Here is a 20,416-nt window from a genome sequence, read left to right as displayed (position 1 = left end):
AATCAGTAACATATCTGTATATAGTAGCACTGCACCCTTTTTTCTTTTTACCACATTTAATGGCTATGCAAAACATTAGATTTAAGTCTACAAACGTTTCGATGGTTAATAGTGATTTGTGACATTATTACAAAACATGGACGTTTTTGCGTTCACTTGTTAATAAGTCACTTGTAGAGGTTTTCAGATTTGTGAAGCAAAATGTTTTATTCTGAAGTGAAAGGCGGCGCAAAAGGAGGTTTTCTAGGGCCTCTGGAGTTCTCGCTGATGACGTGCTATGATATCGCGATGCTTCGCGTCCCGAGACTCGCGCGCCGCGGAGAAAAGCGCACGCGCGCGCCGTCCCACGTGCCGCAGTCCTCCGAGGCGCGCAGCAGCGAAGATGGCGGACGCAGAGAGTAAGACCGTGTTTTACACGTTTGCGTTATTTTGGTTGCTCGTTCTGTGATCGTGCTTAAAGGTCGGCTCGAAATGTTTTGCTTCGCTTTTTTGTTCGCACGTGTGACGATGCTTGAAAATTACTAAAGTAAATCGATCAAAAGATGAGTTCTCAACTTGGACCATGCGTATGTCAGCATTCAAGAAAATCTAGGAATATCTTATTTTTATGCTTATGTATCAAATTTAAGTAATGTTATACTTACTACTACTATTATTATTATTGTTATTATTATTAAACTATTGGCGATAGTAAAAAAACCTAAGCTGGTTTCCTCAACACGTGTAACCTACTATAGTTTGTCTAATACTAGAGAAATGTCTTTCTGCTTGCGTGTATGCTTGATATCTTGTCCTTAAGTTATAAACTTAATAAACAGCCTTAATAATAATTAATGCCTAAGGGTTCAGAGTTTAGCGGCTGCTTTAAGTGATACACGTTTGAGAACCTAAAATCACTGTCACTTAATCCTTGTAAGTGTTCCTGTTTTCCCCCTTTTCCTAACAACAGTAAGAGAGCTGGATGTGATGTACAGTGAGGGTGGTTTAATGTGATTTAACGTTCATAAAGCAAGCTCTCGGTAGATCAGTCCAGCTCCACGTGCTAGCCGCACGCGCCACGTGGTTCAGCAGCTAACCTCACTGCTAACTACACCCATAGCGCTTCAACTCAGCTGTGCTCCTACTACAATATGTATTCATGATGAAAAAAAGTTGTAACGGTGATTTTATTTTATTTATTTTTTTTTGTTGTTGTTTGCATCAGCTAAGAAGAAAAGGAAGTCGAAGACGTTCTCAGAAGCAGAAATTGGGGTAAATCTTTTTTTTTTTAATGCATGCACGTTTATTTAATTTACCAATAAGACTACAAAGCATGTGTGTATATATATATATATATATATATATATATATATATATATATATATATATATATATATATATATATATATATATATGCTGCACATTTTTCCTGTCAAATTTACTTCAGTAATGTGATAACCATGTGTGCAACATTTTGTTTTATTAAATGTAAAAATCAAGTCGTTTGATTTGCTTGCGGCTCTTCTGAAATATTTGCAGGGTTTGTGCATATCTTAAAGGAATTCTTCTTCCAAAATAGACAATTTTCTCATTCTCCCCAAGAGATAATTTCTCTTCAGTTACGTTTTCTCCAGCAATATTCTAATGGTGCTCAACTGATGCGGTCGAGTCATGAATTTGCGTGATCATGGCGTTAAATGCTTGTCTTAAGGGCTCTAAAACTGAAATTTTGCATCAGAGAAATATTTGACTCGGAACTAAATGTGAATTTATACGTTGTAGACCCTAAGCAGTCTAAACCTTTTTTTTTTTCTTTTGGTGTTAAAGTAAATTTATTGTAATGAATTAATTCTAGATGTTGGTCATTATCAGAATTGGCTTCACTTATTTTTTTTTCTTCTTGTTGCCGTCAGGACATTCAAGAAAGCGGAGACTTCCTCATCAAACCGGAGTCGAAGGTGGCGAGCTTGGACACCTCTCAGTGGCCGTTACTCCTGAAGGTCGGTTTCCCCGCAGATCCCCGTCGCCGAGCGCACGTGTGGCGTGATGAACTTGTTTATCCATTCGCTGAGCGCCGCTGGCTCTGTCCCTCGGCGGCCTTGTGGTCCGTTCTGGGCCTCTGGGTTACAGCCGATCCGGTTCTGTCCGGCCGCTCCAGCGTTCTGTTGGGTCGACCGCGGCGGGCCGGACGCGCTGGTGCCGGGGGAGCGGACCGCTTCAGTCAAAGACGAATAGACGTGTCTGATCACGCGTGCGCTCGGCTGCCGTTCTAGTCGTCTCCGCTCTGTGTTCTTGTGACCTATAAACCTACCTCTCCGCAGAACTTCGATAAGCTGAACATCAGGACGGCTCATTACACTCCTCTGCCGCACGGCTCCAATCCGCTCAAGAGGGACCTGCACGACTACGTCAGGTAGGAAATCCTGGAAGTGCGTTTTATTAGACAGTCGATTTTAATTTAAGTGCTTTTAGAAATGCGAGAACCATATCGTATGGTTAAAGCACGTCACAAGCCACATGATGTGATTTAGATTGCATTAGCACTCTGTGCAAAGATGACCCGCTATCTATCACCCTTAACTGATGGTTTCTCCAGAAATGCAAGCTTTTTCGGTTTTACCGTGAGATACTCAGTGTATTTGTTTTTTTGGATCATCCTCTCAGGACCGGTTTCATTAATTTGGACAAACCGGCGAACCCCTCTTCCCACGAGGTCGTGGCTTGGGTCAAGAGGATTCTTCGCGTGGAGAAAACGGGCCACAGCGGCACTCTTGACCCCAAAGTCACGGGCTGCCTGATCATCTGTGTGGAACGAGCCACGCGGCTGGTCAAGTCTCAGCAGAGCGCAGGTGAGTCCGCCGAGACGCTGCCGGATCAAGAGTTTTTCCACACGCTTACAGCAAAACGAGTGGCCTCTCCTTACTACTCTTCTGCCGTTGCTTTTAGGCAAAGAGTATGTGGGCATAGTACGGCTGCACAATGCGCTAGAGAACGAGCACCAGCTAGCGAGGGTAAGTAGGACTGTGTTCTGCTAAAAGTTAAAAGTCGTGCCGGGTGGAAAGGTGCTTCTGATTAGGTGTAATATTTAGGATCTATTGACAATGCAATACATGTAACTATGACTTCTGAGGTATACTTGCACCATGAACCTTTTTATTTACTTGGTATAAGCTATATCTACATGCACCTAATGTTAAAGTTGCCATGCTTGTACAGTAACCGTTCTTGCGAGTAATTCCTTAATTTACCTTTTGTAAAGAGACCTGGTTGTTGTCTCAGACTAGGCCATCATTTCTCTAAAGGGAGGGGAACTTGGCATAGGTGCAGTTCACAACCTCACCACCAGACCGCTAAAATGTATACTTCGCTTGAGAAGTTGTGCAAACGTATTATGTGCATGGCTTTGAATTGATCGTTTAGGGTAGTTAAATTTGCTGAATTGCAAAAGATTTTATTTGGTTAAATCTGGTTCTCTCCTTTTTGGGTTGAACCTAATAATTCAAGTCTTCCTGCAGATAGTGCAGGTTGTTAACCGTGTGTGAGATCTATTGAGTGTCTCTGGGCCTCCTCTCGATCTCTTTGATCGGCTCTCGGCTGCAGACGCTGATCTTGGATGTTCATGCGGGTTTGGAGGGCCTGGTTTCACCAACAGAAGAGCTGACACGTCTTGAGTCATTCTGAGTGTTTTGTGTGTTTCTCTGCAGGCTATAGAGTGTTTGACGGGAGCCCTGTTCCAGAGGCCTCCGCTCATCGCCGCCGTGAAGCGCCAGCTACGAGTGCGAACCATCTATGAGAGCAAACTTATCGAATACGACCCTGAGAGACGCCTTGGTAGGAACTTTGAAAACGTTTTGACATCAACGTCATTTTTTCTTTTTTACAAAAATAAGGCTGGGTGATGACATTTTTCAGAAACGATAATCTATGGATATTTTTACTTTGAATCTAACGGCTAATCCAGCAGGTAATCAGTGGATCGGCATGTGTCTTAAGTCTAGTTTTACTCAAACCTGACCAGCTTTAGACCACTTTGTTCAATAACACCTTGAAAGCGTTAGTAGTTTGATAAATATCGCCCAGCCCTTTTGTGAACGCGGTAGGATGTCGACTCTTGTTTCGAAGCCACATGATGTCACGTAGATTGCATTAGCGCTCTGTGCCAAGATGACCTGATATCTATCACCCTTGACTGATGGCTTTGACGCACCGCGGTGGCTTTGTTTGAGAAGCGGGAGCTCGAGAGTCATCGTTCTCCTGAATGGTGTGCTGCAGGTGTGTTCTGGGTGAGCTGTGAGGCGGGCACGTACATCCGGACTCTGTGTGTTCACATGGGTCTCCTGCTGGGTGTGGGAGGTCAGATGCAGGAGCTGAGGAGGGTGCGCTCCGGAGTTCTGGGAGAAAAGGTACGCCCAAGTCGCTCGCCGTGTCTGCAGAACCAAAGAGTTGAGTTCAGATCTGGGCTTTTCTCCCCAGTTCTGCTAATTAGTCTTTGGCACAGAAACTGGCTGAATGACGATAGATGCGTGAAGTGGTTATGCTAGGACCACCTTCATCAAATTTCAGCCTACATTTAAACTTGGGTGTGAGGTACGTGTTGCTGGGCAGTTCCTGGCGGTAGAAATTAATCTCCAATAAGTTTAAACCTGTTTTTTTTTTTTTTACATTATCTGGGTAGATTGCATGGGTTTAAATGTTTACCTCAGCAGCAACTCTGCCTTTTCTTTATACCCTTTTGTGTAATTTTTTTTCAGTGACCACATTAAAAAGTGAATGAAAAAGCTTTATTTGTCTCCCCAAGGATAACCTGGTTACTATGCATGACGTGTTGGACGCCCAATGGCAGTTTGACAACAACAAAGACGAGTCCTACCTGAGGAGAGTGATCTACCCTCTGGAGAAACTTCTCATCTCGCACAAAAGGATCGTCATGAAGGACAGCGCCGTCATTTGAGAATCGATTATATTGAAACTCGTCTTTCCAGACCGTTTTTGCAGGCGCCCGGTCTAATGAGGCTCTCTGTGTAACAGGTGAACGCTATATGTTACGGTGCTAAGATCATGCTGCCGGGCGTCCTGCGCTATGAAGACGGGATCGAAGTCAATCAAGACGTAGTCATTATAACTACAAAGGGAGAAGCCATTTGCACAGGTAAGGCTTTAAAATATCTCTCTCGGCCCCAGCATGCACCGTGTTCAGCCACATGATGCGAGACAGATTGCATGAGCGTTACTGCAAAGATGACCATCTATCTATCACCCAAGACTGATGGCTGAGAGATCAGAGGAACAGACGCCACATGCCTTGATTTAGGTTAATTTTTTATTTATTTTTTTTTTTCTCTCAGCGCTTGCCCTGATGACGACAGCCGTCATATCCACATGTGACCACGGCGTTGTGGCCAAAATCAAGAGGGTCATTATGGAGCGAGACACGTATCCACGCAAATGGGGCCTGGGGCCGAAGGTGAGAAACGTTCAGAGAAATCGTGCTGCTAATTTGTGAAATCTGTACATTTTACATTTTTTTAAAAAATGTGCTTTTCAGGCCAGTCAGAAGAAAATGATGATCCAAAAAGGACTGCTAGACAAACACGGCAAGCCGAACGGCAGCACCCCTGCAGACTGGAAAGAGGGCTACGTAGACTACAGGTACACTTCAGAGGATCAAAACCAGCAGAAACGATAACGGGACAAATTAAGCATTTTCAAGTCAATAACACGGGAGTCTAAAAGCTTGTTTTTTAAATGCACCACACCATGGCAAGGTTTTTAGTCACGGTCTTAATTGAGCCGTTTAAACTGCAAACTTTGATTCACTCATTTATGAACAACTCAATGAATCATGGACTCAAAATGTGCAGATTGCGTTGTATGAAGTCACTTTTGCAATCATGTAGATATTTGGGGGGGGGGACTGCACTTGTGGTATTGATGGTATATTAACTTAAAGGGAGCGTTTTTTGAATTTTTTTGGCTTTAACTGCTTTCTTGGGCTACATCACACAGTATGATAAGCATTTCACATCGGTGTCCGTTTAGGATGACTTGCAGCTCTTAAGCTGATGTACTAATTGTTTTATTCCCCATAATTGGTCGTGCCTTATTAACGCTCTAGACGTGAGCCGCAAAGAAAAATGGCCGAATATCTTGGAAAAACTGCCGTTTCTGCAGACTGTTATCCCTTTTTGGTCTGCAGTGACCCTGGAGGGAGTCTGTCTGCTAAAGACAAACCCTGAGCCCAGGACAGTGCTGTCCGCAGCGGGCTGACCGCCACTGAGCTCGGTGGACAAACCCTTACACTTCCTGCAGACTCGTGAGCTGCTTGGGGGGGAAAAAAATAACTAAACTTCTTTTCCCTCTCCTAGCAAACCCCAGGTGAAGCCTGCCAAGGATGCTCAGGATGCGCCGTCAAAGGTATGGTTTCTGCAGAGCACGGATACTTCAGGACTGTCGTATTTGGTGTTGACACCATTTATCTTATTCTAGAGGAAACGCGATGAGAGCGGAAGCGAAGGTGAGGTGGTGGCTGCTGAGGGCGCACAGACGAAAGAAGAAATCAAGAAGGAGAAGAAGAGGAAGAAGAAAGAGAAGAAACTGAAGCTGGCGGAGGAGGCTGAGGCTCCAGCAGAGAACGAAACCGAGGCGAGTAAAGGTTTAGAGCGACTAGAATCAGTGACATTAAGGGAGAAACGCATTTAATCCATTAACGGTCCTGATTGTGAACGTGCTCTTTCTCACACACAGGTTACAGAGAGCTCAAAGAAGAAGAAAAAGAAAAAGTCTAAAGATGCAGAGGCTGGCTCAGAATGAACGGACTTGATATTGCTGCAGTAAATGAAAGACTTGTGGATGGAAACGGGTTCATCTTCACCCAGCTGTCAGCGTTCAGCGTCGAAGTGAACGGCAGCTCGGAAATCCATCAGTTTGCAGTTAATTTTTTTTTTTTTTTTAAGTCTAAATGAAACCCATATTGCCTGGGTTTATTCATGTAAGGTGTTTTTTGTTTTTGTAAATACAGATTGTAATCCTGTAATCAAATGAAACATGAAATGACTTTTTACAAAAAGCCTAAATTCATTGTCTGTTCAGTGGTTGTTTTTACACACAATACTTCAGGGTTTATGGTTTCACTGACAATCTGGTTTAGTTAGCCTTTTCATTTCAGTAATTCATTCATAAGTTTAAGACTGACACAAAGTTAAGTAGTGAAGGACACTTGGATCAAAACCAAACTACTAAACTTGCCTCGGAATATAAAAATTGGGGAAATGTTTCACTGCAAGCTTTTTTTATTTTTATATATATCTTCCTTCATTAATCAGTTGGGCAAAAACGAACCACTTCTAACTGAATTTATCATCAAATAATTATTTATTTTTTTTAATAAGTATTTGAGGGCTAGCAAATATCTGATGCGGAGATGCAACATGTAATTTATTTTTTTGCAGTTTTGGTTTAAGCTTTTCATGTGTCCTGACAAGTCTAATAAGTATTAAGGCCTGCTTTTCATCTTAAAATAATCTGCAAGGAAATTATGAAATATATGCTGCAGCTTTTCTAACAATACTGTGAACTTGCAGTTACTTTTTACAACATAGTGTAGCTCATGTTTGTTAAAATCTATTTTAAATTTAAAAAAAAGGTGATATGCTATATGTGTCTTGCATATGTATTTATATGATAAGATGCTTAAACCTTTTACAGGAATGTATTCGTACATGTAGGATATGTAGCGCCCCCTACCTCCTTTTATAATGGCTTAGTAAGGAGCAGCACCAGGTTCAATAAACTAATGCCTAAGAGATGGTGTATTAAAAAGGCCCCTCTGACGTCACTGAACCATATACTTTTCTTTTAGACAGTTAATCAGAATAAAATATATACTCACAGTTTGACTGATCAAGAATAAACCCTTTAGAATAAATAAAACACTTGAAGTAGAAGAAAATAAACAGATTTTAATTCCAGTAAATTGAAAGAGTTAGAAATAGATTAACTTTCAAGTAGAATTAAGCAGTAATACTATAATACTATCAAGTAGTATTCACACCATCAAGATGATCTCAAATTGGATACAAACACCGTGGGCCCACACACTCACACACACACACTCTTATAACCCACACCGAAGCAGGCCTGAATCGTCGCTTGGGTACGTAGTGGCCGTGGAAACAGAAAAAACTGGCCTCTTCACTCTCCTGAGCAGCAAACAAATGAAAACCAGTGTACCTGGATTCCTTTTTGAACTGTGATACGATCGCGGAAACTCCCTGGTAGGCCTCCTGCAGATCCTCGTACTGCGCCGTCCCCGGTGGCCGATGTGGGTCACACTCCAACGCAGCCAGAGGAACCCCAGACCTCGCGGTGATCTGGAGCGCTATCTGGTTTCCTTCGGGACAATTACACGACGAAACGTCCAAAATCTCAGTCCTTCTGTCCTCGTTTCAAAGTTATTATCAAAAAACGCGCTTTAAACACCGTCTGTCTCAGCACTCAAAACGAGTGGAATGACGTGACCGCCGTAACGGAAAAAACGAACATGGAACATACGAACATAAACAACACAATAAAGTAAATAACTTGTGTATACACACGCACTATATACACTTAAAAGTATTAATTGGATGATTTATCAATTAATTTACTGTATTTCCTCCAGTATTTTCAGCTCAAATCTCTCCGATCAGTTCTATACTTTGCGGCACATCTCTTCTCTCCCTTATTAACCACTCACATCCCTTATTTTACCCGAGAGGGCGGGACTTAACACATACTACCCAATGAAAATAAAATTCATCCTAACATGTAGGGCAAAAGCAAGTTTCTTCACCTGTGCACCCCAATCAATGTTAATACCAAACCTGGCATTCTTAAAGACACAAGCACACATATTTTGTGACTCAGTATAAACAAATGTTAGACTCATTAATATTTCAGTTCTGAATGAGACTGAATGAAACAAACTCTAAATGAAGAAACGTCAACCCACAACACTCCAGAATTATATTCTAGTGGGTTACATACTCCCCCTTCTAAACATCTCATGTCCCCATGAGATCACTTCTTAACTGTACACTTTAACTGTAGCTCTGGGCTCCATCTGAACACTTAACTGAGCACATTGAATGCACTGTGCCATAGGGTGACACCACACTGTGCTACAGTGTTTCTTTTCTGATTTTCCACCCTCAACATGTATAATCATTCCTCTATGAACCAGGGTTAGAGGTCGGTTAGTTGGCCGCCCAAGCTTTCATAGTTCAATTTGATTACAGGTCTTAGGTTTCTTTTGGGGCGGGAATAAACAGTCTCTGCTACCTCTCTGTCAGCATTAGCTGTACCGGATCTCCCCTTCTAAACCAGGATCTTCTCTTTCTTCTGGACTCTGATCTGGTTGTTCTCCACGGACCTCTTCAGTGAACATCAACTCAGCGGCTTTTGTATGAGGTCCATCCAATTCACCTCCAAGGTAAACCGTGTCCTCCACCGCAGATCCATCTTGTGCATCACTCTCTGGTCTGGGTTGTCTCTCTACCCTGTTTGAGTAGTAATACCACAGATCATCCTCGTCACTTTCAGACTCGGTTCTGGGTGCATATTCTCTTTGTGTCACACTCCTCCCTCTTAACTCTTTCTTTTGTTTTCTTTCCACAAGTCCTGTCCTGGTCTCTGGCGGCGCAGAAACTTTTCTTGGGTCTTCAGGAATGGACAACCTCACTTCATCCCCAACAGGTAAGATATGGTCTCGGTGTAACATTCTCATACTCCCCATACCGGATTCAGGTTTCAGGCGATACACAGGTAAGTTTTTTAACTTTTCCACCACCAGGTAGGGAATGGAATTCCACTTGTCACCAAGTTTGTTCTTTCCTGTCAAGGCCAGATTTCGTATCAACACACGATCTCCGACAGCTAAGGTCTGGTGTTTTACTTGCTTGTCGTACAACCGTTTGTTTTTCTGTTGACTTTTCTGGGAAGATTCCGTTGCTAATTGATACGCTTTCTGTAACTCTGTTTTCATTCTTTCGACATACTGTCGATGGCTACCAGCTCCTTTTCCATCAGGTGAAGTCCCAAAACACACATCCACCGGCAAGCGAGCTTCTCTCCCGAACATAAGATAGTACGGTGAGTAACCAGTTGCTTCGTTCTTAGTACAGTTGTAAGCGTGTACTAAACTGTTAATGTGTTGACTCCATCTGCTTTTCTCTACAGGATTCAGGGTACCAAGCATGGAAAGTAGTGTTCTGTTGAATCTCTCAGGCTGGGGGTCCCCTTGTGGATGATAGGGAGACGTCCTAGATTTTCTGATTCCCAGCATACTCAGGAGCTCTTTTATGAGACCGCTCTCAAAATCTTCCCTGATCGGAGTGAATCCGGGAAGGTAAGCCATAGTGAATGAAGAATTTGTCACACAATATCTTGGCAACAGTTAGAGCTTTTTGGTCTTTAGCTACAAATGCTTGGGCATAGCGTGTGAAATGATCAGTTATAATGAGAACGTTACTGAGACCCTTTGAGTCGGGCTCGATAGACAAGAAGTCAATGCATACTAGATCGAATGGCCCACAGCTGGTCAGGTGGTGCAGTGGTGCAACTTTCTTGGATATCGCTCTTTCTGGTTACACAACGTCCACAATTCTTAACATACTGCTCTATGTAGGTGGACATTCGGGGCCAATAGAATCGATCTCTCAGGAGTTCGGTTGTTTTCTCTACTCCTAAATGGCCTGAATCATCATGCAAGGACCGCAGAACTTGGGACCAGTACTTTTCAGGTAAGACAAGTTGTTTCTTTTCTCTCCCACAGGAACTTTTAGTGACGCGGTGTAGAAGCTGGTTCTGGATCATCAACTTAGGCCCTTGACGCTGTAGCAGAGTAACGGTGGCATTGGAACTCTTAGCAACGGTAAGTATTTTCCCTGACTCTACTTCGTACTTCACTTCACGGATTACAGGATCCTCCTCTTGCGCTTTCCTTAACTCTTCATTGGTCAGTTGTTTCATATGACCCAGACTCAATGCTGTGGGACAAGCAAATGCCTCTGGAATACTCTGAGGAGGGACACATAAATGATCCACCAGTCTGAATGATGACTCGTCACTCTCTGAAACAACTGTTAACTGGCAGATGGCTCTTACTGCCGAATTGGGTATTTCCTTCCATTCAGACTCGGTTGGTTCCCAGGGGTAACGAGAAGGATATCTGCATCAATGTTATGGCGCCCAGGTTTATACTTTAAACTAAAATTATAGGTAGCCAAAGCAGCTAACCAGCGATGACCCGTGGCGTTCAGTTTAGCACTAGACAACACATAAGTCAGTGGATTGTTGTCTGTCATTACCGTGAACTGGGCTCCGTATAGATAATCGTGGAACTTGTCCACCACCGCCCACTTCAGCGCCAAAACTCCAGCTGATGAACTGGGTAACGTCCCTCTGAGTCGCTCAGCTTCCTGCTTGCATAGGCTACTGGCCTGAGCCCTTCAGGATGTTCCTGATTCAGGACAGCTCCTATACCGTTCATGCTGGCATCCACGTGTAGTACGTAAGGCTTGGTGGGGTCTGCGGCGAGCGAGCAGGGGGCATGTGTGAGGCAGTGGATGATTTTGTTAAAAGCTGTGGTACACGTGTCATCCCAGCGCTTTCCAAAGGGTTCGGATTCCTTGAAGTACTTCGTTCCATCCTTTTCCTTCTTCTTGTGACCAGATGTTGGTGGATACCCTTTGGTGAGTTCAGTCAATGGCCTCACAATGGCTGAATAACCCTTTATGAAGCGCCGATAAAACCCACAAAACCCCAGGAAAGATCTCAGTGACTTTAGGTCAGTGGGCATTTTCCAGCATGTTATGGCTTCAATCTTGGCTGGGTCTGGTGATACTCCAGCATCTGACACAATGTGGCCCACATAACGAACTTGTGACTGGCAAAACTGACACTTGTCAATCGAGACTTTCAGGCCACACTCCTGCAGACGGTCCAGGACTTTTAATAGCCTCTCTTCGTGCTCTTCAAGTGTGCGTCCGAATACGATGATGTCATCGAGGTAGACTATTACCTGGAGGAGGTGCATGTCACCAACGGCTTTCTCCATTAGCCGCTGGAATGTGGCTGGAGCTCCAGTAATCCCTTTGCGGCATCCGTTCAAACTGAAAGAAACCAAGAGGGCATATAAATGCTGTCTTCTCTTTATCTTCATCCGCCATGGCTATTTGATAATATCCGCTGCGGAGGTCCAGCACGGAGAACCACTTACTACCCGCCAAACAGTCCAGGGCATCATCAATACGCGGCGTAGTGTACTGATCAGGGACTGTACGAGTGTTTAGAGTGCGGTAGTCAATGCACATCCTGATTGCCCCACTCTTCTTGCGTGCAACTACTATGGCGATGCATAAGGACTCCTGGACTCCTTGATGATTCCTGCTGCTAACAGTTCTTTAATGTGGCGGCGGACATCCTCAATGTCCGCAGGTGCAATGCGCCTAGAGCGCTCTCTGAATGGTTTGTTGTCTCGCAGTCTGATGTGATGCTCGACACATGCAGGCTAACCCAACGTCCCACTCACTGGTGGAGAACACATCCCCTCTTTCAGACAACTTCTGAGCGCAGTCTATGTTCCCAGGCCTCAGGAATAGATGACTCGCGAAATCAAACAACATTGGGTCTATTTGTTTGGAGCTGTTGTGGCATTCGGAAGGCACTGTGAGCGTGTCAGTGGGATACACATGGGCGACTACAGTTCCTGCAGGGATAGAAATATCCTTAGATGTTTCATTATGAATCAGGACCTGGATATTTTTACCATCTACTGCTGAAGATGGAAGTACTAAAGGAGTTATGAATGTTCCAGCTGGAAGACTGTCTTCCTCAGGGGAATCTACCACAAAGATCTCTTTTCCCAGAGGCTTTTCAGTCACCATTTTACAGAGAGCACATACTTCTCCCCGTGATGGAACTACACAGTTACCAGGTCCTGTCCAACAAACCTTTCCTTCGGGCTTGTCAAGAGGAGTTTTCGTCTCTTGCTTCCGAGTCAGATGGATTGCAGGGTGTTTGCTCTGGATTCTCAAAACATGTGCAGCACTAGATCCTTCAGTATCATGACTGAAAGCTGTGAGACGTTTGAAGAAACTGGCATTAGTACCAATTATAACTGGCACTTGGGGAGGACCTTGAGGATCAGGGCATACGAGGGCCAGAATGGACAGTGACTCTTCCACTCCAGTTACAGAAACAGGGAAAGTGACATCGACAACTATATACCCCTTGTATGGGTAATTGGATGAGCTGAGGCCCCATATTGACAATCCAGTCAGGGGGTGAATGGGCACATCAGCGAGATTCCTGGAAAACCAGCTGTCAAACACGATCGTCACCTGTGATCCGGTATCTAACAGGGCTTGACATACATGTCCATTAAGCTTCACTTCCACAGTAGATGCCGGTCCAACTAGGCCTTTGGGAAGACTGCTGGACTCACTGATGTCTGTCTGACTCTTTTTGGAGAAACAGGCTTGGTTCTGGGCTTTTCTGCTGTTGTCGCTAGTCTCATACTTCTCACTCTTTGCTTGTCGCAGAGAACGAATGAGCTTTTGAATTACTTGATCAGAATTTGGTGGAGCTTGACATTTTGTCGCAATATGTCCGTCCTCCCCACATCTGTAGCAGAAATAATCATCTCTTGTTCTTGTTACTTTGCCTTTCAGGGACATGTACGAAGTGGAAGGTTTTGGCTGCCTCTCGGGAACTTGATGTGAGAGGTAAGTAGAGCTAACACTCATAATGGTCAACTGCTGCTGCAAATTTTCGATCTGTTTTCTTAACTCTTGGACTTCAGCATTGTCAGTTGTTTCATTCTTTATCTGTTTTTCTTTTGGTCTAATTACAAGGGATGAAGTAGACACTGTTTTGGACTCACCTCCACATATCTGTGTTCTTAACTCTTGAATCTCAGCCTTGAGTTCTTGGATGACAGAGGTGCTGGTTCTCTCTTCTTCATGAAAATGTATAGCTTTGGCTTTAACAGACATCCTGTGGCGAGATGCCTCACTCTCCTCTGCCTCCCGTATCTCCTTCAGTAGACTAAGAAAAGAAGGTGGGTGATTTTTCTTTCTCTTAGCCGTAGCTGGAGCAACATCATGTCGGAATTCACGGCCCTCGAACTAACTGTTCAATTCGTGCTTTATCCACTAGTCCTGGAGTTAATCCATCACGTTCTACAACTTTGTTGAGCATCTTTTCTATCCTTCGCAGGAATTCAGAGAGGGTCTCTCCAGTGTTCTGACGCATGAGACGAAACTTGAAATACAAGTCCTCACCAGACTCGGAGGTGCCGAATGTGCTCTCTAATGCTTCCAAGTACTGCAGGGCACTCGCCTCAGGATCTGAAAACCGGACAGCTCTTATGATCTCCAGAGCAGGTCCCTTCAGGCTTTCTACAATTAAATCGTCTTTTTCTTTTTCAGAGCACTCACACTCCGTTATCATAAGCCTTGCTTGTTCAATCCAGGTTTCCATATTCTCCTCTCCTGGGGTAGGAACTATGGCTGAAAACGTGCGCAGGCGTCGGTATGCATTGGCATCACTGGGTTGCTTTACAGTCTTTTCCAGGACCTCACCCATGGCACGTATGATGGACTCAGGGGAACTGTCAGTTGTGCTGCGGGGAGTAAACAAAGTTTGTACGTCACTGAGTGATTTACCTTCTTTCATCAGGAACTTAGCAAGTTTCTCAGTAAAATCTCCAGAGGCAGTGTCAGGTACGGATTCTCTTGGTTGGACTGCTGTGATGGTCCATGGCTCTTTATTTTCTCCAGGTGACACTTCTGGAGGTAGGTGTGTGGTGTCAATGGCTTGTCTGCACTCACACAACGCAAAGACAAATCGTGAGGTAGGTCCTTCTCTTGTGTCTCTGACACGAACTCTTCCTAGGGCTTTTATGGTTTCCAAAGTCTCTTCCATCTTAGCCACTTCTGTGTGTACAGGTACATTAATCAACATTAAAGCATGACCCTCATCAACACCAACATCTTTGCACCAGCTGATTAACTCTGCTTGCAGGTAGGGTCTTTTCTCAGAGCCATGATGACTGTTTATTCACTTCTCGGTTACTTAAAATGAGGTGGCAAGATGTGCTTGAGCTTGGCTGGTTTGACCTGTCTTTTCTTTTCAGGAATTCTTCAGTGACTTACCAGAGGGAGATCCCGGACGAGCCCCCAATTTATGTAGCGCCCCCTACCTCCTTTTATAATGGCTTAGTAAGGAGCAGCACCAGGTTCAATAAACTAATGCCTAAGAGATGGTGTATTAAAAAGGCCCCTCTGACGTCACTGAACCATATACTTTTCTTTTAGACAGTTAATCAGAATAAAATATATACTCACAGTTTGACTGATCAAGAATAAACCCTTTAGAATAAATAAAACACTTGAAGTAGAAGAAAATAAACAGATTTTAATTCCAGTAAATTGAAAGAGTTAGAAATAGATTAACTTTCAAGTAGAATTAAGCAGTAATACTATAATACTATCAAGTAGTATTCACACCATCAAGATGATCTCAAATTGGATACAAACACCGTGGGCCCACACACTCACACACACACACTCTTATAACCCACACCGAAGCAGGCCTGAATCGTCGCTTGGGTACGTAGTGGCCGTGGAAACAGAAAAAACTGGCCTCTTCACTCTCCTGAGCAGCAAACAAATGAAAAACAGTGTACCTGGATTCCTTTTTGAACTGTGATACGATCGCGGAAACTCCCTGGTAGGCCTCCTGCAGATCCTCGTACTGCGCCGTCCCCGGTGGCCGATGTGGGTCACACTCCAACGCAGCCAGAGGAACCCCAGACCTCGCGGTGATCTGGAGCGCTATCTGGTTTCCTTCGGGACAATTACACGACGAAACGTCCAAAATCTCAGTCCTTCTGTCCTCGTTTGAAAGTTATTATCAAAAAAACGCGCTTTAAACACCGTCTGTCTCAGCACTCAAAACGAGTGGAATGACGTGACCGCCGTAACGGAAAAAACGAACATGGAACATACGAACATAAACAACACAATAAAGTAAATAACTTGTGTATACACACGCACTATATACACTTAAAAGTATTAATTGGATGATTTATCAATTAATTTACTGTATTTCCTCCAGTATTTTCAGCTCAAATCTCTCCGATCAGTTCTATACTTTGCGGCACATCTCTTCTCTCCCTTATTAACCACTCACATCCCTTATTTTACCCGAGAGGGCGGGACTTAACACATACTACCCAATGAAAATAAAATTCATCCTAACATGTAGGGCAAAAGCAAGTTTCTTCACCTGTGCACCCCCAATCAATGTTAATACCAAACCTGGCATTCTTAAAGACACAAGCACACATATTTTGTGACTCAGTATAAACAAATGTTAGACTCATTAATATTTCAGTTCTGAATGAGACTGAATGAAACAAACTCTAAATGAAGAAACGTCAACCCACAACACTCCAGAATTATATTCTAGTGGGTTACAGATATAATGAAACTTTTTTTTGTTTGGTTTGAGAACCTCCCGCTTCTGAACGACCTCGTCCCCCTGACACTAACACCCGTCGAGCACACGGGGGCGCCCCATCCTCGGCCTGACGAGAAGACCTGGCAACCCTGGGCCGAGAAGTCTCGATTAATTGTGCACTCAATCTTAAGTTATGTTTTTGGTATGTAACGAAGTGAATTAATACTGAAACATTAGAAGCTTCACATCAGCTGAGAAAGCTGAACTGTGGTAAGATTCTAAAGATAGAGGGTGATTTTACAGTCATAACCCAAATTATAACACTTTTTCCCATATGTAGTTCTAGGTGAACCCGGAAGTATGGGTGATATTTAAGTTAAGTAAATAACGTGCAATAAACAAATCTTTTTACCAAACCAGTGTGTTCATAATAAAGATAATACATTAAAACAATATAAGACAGACCAATTTATTAATTACAAGCTGCAAAACGAACTGTTTCTCACAGTTAAAAATGGCTGGACGCGGATGAGACCGGAAGCTATAAAATTTACAAATGGCCGCGCCCATTTTTATGGCAAGAATTAATTATTTTAGGTATAAGGTTTTAAATAATGCGGCTGTAACTGCTGTTATCAAAATATGTTTATGACGTATCTAATCTGTATAACTTGTTATTGTGTTTCAGGTTCCCCTTGTAGGTCATGGTGAAGAGCAGCTTTGCATCTGCCTTAAGGTGGTAGTTTTTGGTTTCTGTGGAACTTTTTTTGTTGTTTTTATTTAGTTAAGCATTGGATCATCCAATCATGTTATAATAATGGACATCCACATCAAGTTCATGCTAAAAGATCTTGCCTCTGGTGTCTGGGTCCCAGAGATTGTCATACTTTAGGGAGATGAGAGGGAGTACTATTGAAGGAAGTGTAACGATTAACTTGGATCACGTGTGCTGTAATCGCATTACAGCCTTGACGTCATCGAATTACATTCACTCAATCTCTGTTTACAGATCCCATAGGAATGAGGAATCGCGTAAATTAAATCTGTCCTGCCACAAAAAGCTAGTGACTAAAAAAAGTAAGGGGTTTCAGAGACGCAACAACTATGTTTCCTGGATGGAACGCGACAAACATCGCCTCCAAAGTCCTGTAGAAATAATCCAATCCGATGCAACTCCTTGAGTGTTTGCCATTTTGTGTCTTATGCGTCAGACATTCAGCCAAGGGTTCAAGGGTGTGACGTCTGAGGTCGAGGCTTCACTGTGCGGCCCTCCGTTTGAGAAAGTGTAGGGTTTTGTTCTGTTTGGGCTTCAAATAGCAAAGCGCACACACACGGCCCTTCCCTCTATTTGTGAAACCACGGGACGCACGTATGTTCATGCAAACATTTCATTAAAAAAAATGTGTGCAATCTGTGAAAAAAAAAAAAACAAGTTTCAAAGTTCTGCAGGGAAACCGTGCTCTTGGCAGCCCGGGTTGCCAAGTGGTTATTCTGGCTATACATGAAAGAACGTTTATTGTTTTTATTATAGCTCGGGAGAGCAGGGGTTTCCCTCCTATGGCCTCTAATGACCTCATTTAGCACACTTTGGGAACTTTGTTTAGTAAGACGATGACATCAGAAGAAGTGTTTTGAGAAGCCGCTGGATATTGGATTCTGTGAAACCACTAATTATACTGCGGTTTACTCCGCTTCATGTCTGCCATTTTGTCAGACATAAATACAGCAAAGAAAGAGAAAACTCAATTACTGTGCCTTTGGTTGCTTTAGAAGAAATTCGCCATTCGTCGGGGGAAAAGATTGTGTAAAAGTGATGAAAATTGCCCAAGGATTGTTAAAATGAAAAACTTCAGTATTCATTTATAGTATAAATTAATATTGTGTTACTCCCTAAAAAAAATAACTGATTACGTTACTTGTTGTGGAAAGTATTTTTCTTTTTAAATATGAGCAGGGCTTGATTGTTTATTTTTTAATAATAGAAGCTCGGTTTATAGCAAATGTAAAAGGTCAATACTCTTCAGCAATTAAAAATGAAGCACAGTTGGTTTAGATAGAGTCGTTTTTGCTTATTGGTGTGGTCAAACAGGATCATCATAGGTCAGTAGCAAAGACATTGGTTAATAAAATGCAATTAGATACATTTGCATTAACATATTTAATTACTGCAAGTTTGAGTCATTATTTGCATTTCGCTGTTTTAATTAATTTTAATGAATGCTACATTTTTTTACAGGTAAGGTGAATTAATGCACATTCACTTTTAGAACTACACTTTGACCTGATTTTTATCAACATGGCGAGAGGCGTCACTTTTTGACATGTTCTCATAAATTAAAAATATGTTACTTTACTAGTTACTTAAAAGTACATTACATAACTTGTTACCCCCGACACTGTTTGTGAAGTGTTCTGGTATAAGCTCGTAATCCACTATATCCCTGACTAGTTGTTGGAGAGTACTGGCACGGTAATGGAGTAACTTGGATCTGGCCTTCAGGAGATTTTGGAGACATCTTCGGATGGTTGTATAACGCTGATGGTTTTTACAATGCACGAGGCTTTATTTTTAGCTATGTTGCGAAGGATCTTCAGATATCTGCTTCTATTTTTCTGCTCTTAATCTAAACCATACTCCATCCCAGCGCTCTCCACATCTGCGGTCCACAGTTTTGTCCAAACTTGGTCTTGAGAAGCGTGCTGCCAGCAGTCTCTGACTCAGCACAAGAGAGATCTGCTTCTGTATGCATGCCTCTGGATCTCCCAGCGGATCTTTCCGACATTTCAGAACTAGTGACCCCGCTGAAATGACCATAAATTTCCATGCTGCTCTGACGCCTGTCTCGCGGACGGTGTTCACCTTCTGGTGCTTTCGAAGTCAGGGGCTGCGTTCATAAACGTTTTACTGAGGAAGAAGAAAGAGAAACTCTTAAGACGTTCTTCAACTGAAAGTTGACTCTAAAACATGTCAGCATCTTTGTTTTGTCTTAAGACGCACACCAGTAACACTTTTTTTCTAGGGCATGTTTATAAAAATTGCTTAATTGAAGTATGGCCTAATTCTGGCTTAGGCTATGAAAATTGGACCATTATGGTTTTCTAGCTAAGCAGCTAGAAAGTTTAAATACATGGCTGTTGACTCACAACTGGATATTTTAACGTTAATGTCCTCTGGTCCTCTACAGTCACTTTTGATAGAAAAATGTAACCTTTTATTTAAATTTTTTTAGCTTTACAGTGTGAATACACACACAAAAACTAATACTTAGATACTCTGACATAATTTGGATACATTAAAGAGTCAAAAAAATAATAAGAAATAAGAAATAGATTTTTTTCTCTTCACTGGAATGGGATGAACTTGGTGAAAAATGACCAAACTCGAAATCAATGGGTTTTCAAAAATACGAAAAAAAATAATGGTAAAAATAGCTCGTAAAAATTGTATAAATATTGCAGAGTATCATAAAGTCCCCTAAGATTCTACAAAATAATGAAAAAAATAAATTGGATTGATTTTCCTAAAAAAAATGATATTTTAAAACTGCTCAGAAATGAAGAATGCATTCATTCGAATCAATTAGATCACGTTTAACATGTTTTAAATTACTTGTCAAATATGAGTGTAACAAAAGCCTTCAAAGGTTTAAACTATACGAACTACACATATGGGGTCAACACGGTGGGAGAAAACTCATTATTCGTTAGCATAATGTAAACCCAGTTCATTTCATTTTTTGGTACACCCTTAACCACAAAGTGCTGAGAAGAAAATGCCTCAGTGTGAAGTGCCAACGTGTTATTTTTAGCATGACCCGACCCGAAGCGTTCAACTGAGTCAAGTTTGGCAAAAGCCATGGAGAGTCCAAGGGTTTGCCGCGATATTAACCGCTGCGCATTTTGGAGCGACTCATTTTATTTAACTGCACCGGCC

At 42.6% G+C, this 20,416-nt stretch overlaps 1 protein-coding gene, 1 long non-coding RNA gene and 5 other non-coding genes across 7 annotated transcripts; all 7 read left to right on the top strand.

The window, feature by feature from the left end:
- Positions 1-321: 321 nt before the first annotated feature.
- Positions 322-7,933, top strand: LOC122326401 (H/ACA ribonucleoprotein complex subunit DKC1-like). The gene is made up of 15 exons (XM_043221255.1): positions 322-398; positions 1,205-1,251; positions 1,893-1,979; positions 2,301-2,392; positions 2,644-2,828; positions 2,926-2,990; positions 3,684-3,810; positions 4,252-4,382; positions 4,778-4,921; positions 5,008-5,128; positions 5,325-5,443; positions 5,525-5,628; positions 6,345-6,393; positions 6,466-6,621; positions 6,724-7,933. Exons 1-15 carry the CDS (start codon positions 383-385, stop codon positions 6,787-6,789), a joined length of 1,509 nt encoding a protein of 502 aa, XP_043077190.1. The 5' UTR covers positions 322-382; the 3' UTR covers positions 6,790-7,933.
- On the top strand, positions 2,018-2,228 carry LOC122327019. Its single transcript, XR_006247552.1, has one exon. It is a non-coding gene; the product is annotated as a small nucleolar RNA SNORD17 (small nucleolar RNA).
- LOC122327026 lies at positions 2,492-2,568 on the top strand. Its single transcript, XR_006247559.1, has one exon. It is a non-coding gene; the product is annotated as a small nucleolar RNA SNORD83 (small nucleolar RNA).
- Positions 4,101-4,177, top strand: LOC122327028. The gene has a single exon (XR_006247561.1). It is a non-coding gene; the product is annotated as a small nucleolar RNA SNORD83 (small nucleolar RNA).
- LOC122327018 lies at positions 4,413-4,551 on the top strand. The gene has a single exon (XR_006247551.1). It is a non-coding gene; the product is annotated as a small nucleolar RNA SNORA36 family (small nucleolar RNA).
- Positions 5,176-5,251, top strand: LOC122327005. The gene has a single exon (XR_006247539.1). It is a non-coding gene; the product is annotated as a small nucleolar RNA SNORD83 (small nucleolar RNA).
- Positions 7,934-14,520: 6,587 nt separating the features above from the next.
- LOC122326402 lies at positions 14,521-15,431 on the top strand. Its single transcript, XR_006247476.1, has 2 exons — positions 14,521-15,042; positions 15,155-15,431. It is a non-coding gene; the product is annotated as an uncharacterized LOC122326402 (long non-coding RNA).
- The last annotated feature ends 4,985 nt before the right edge of the window (positions 15,432-20,416 follow it).

Source organism: Puntigrus tetrazona, chromosome 21 (genome assembly GCF_018831695.1).
Source record: "Puntigrus tetrazona isolate hp1 chromosome 21, ASM1883169v1, whole genome shotgun sequence".
NCBI classification, from domain to species: Eukaryota; Metazoa; Chordata; class Actinopteri; order Cypriniformes; family Cyprinidae; genus Puntigrus; species Puntigrus tetrazona.
Note: the sequence above shows the minus strand (reverse complement) of the source record. Positions and strands in the feature narration are given on the sequence as shown.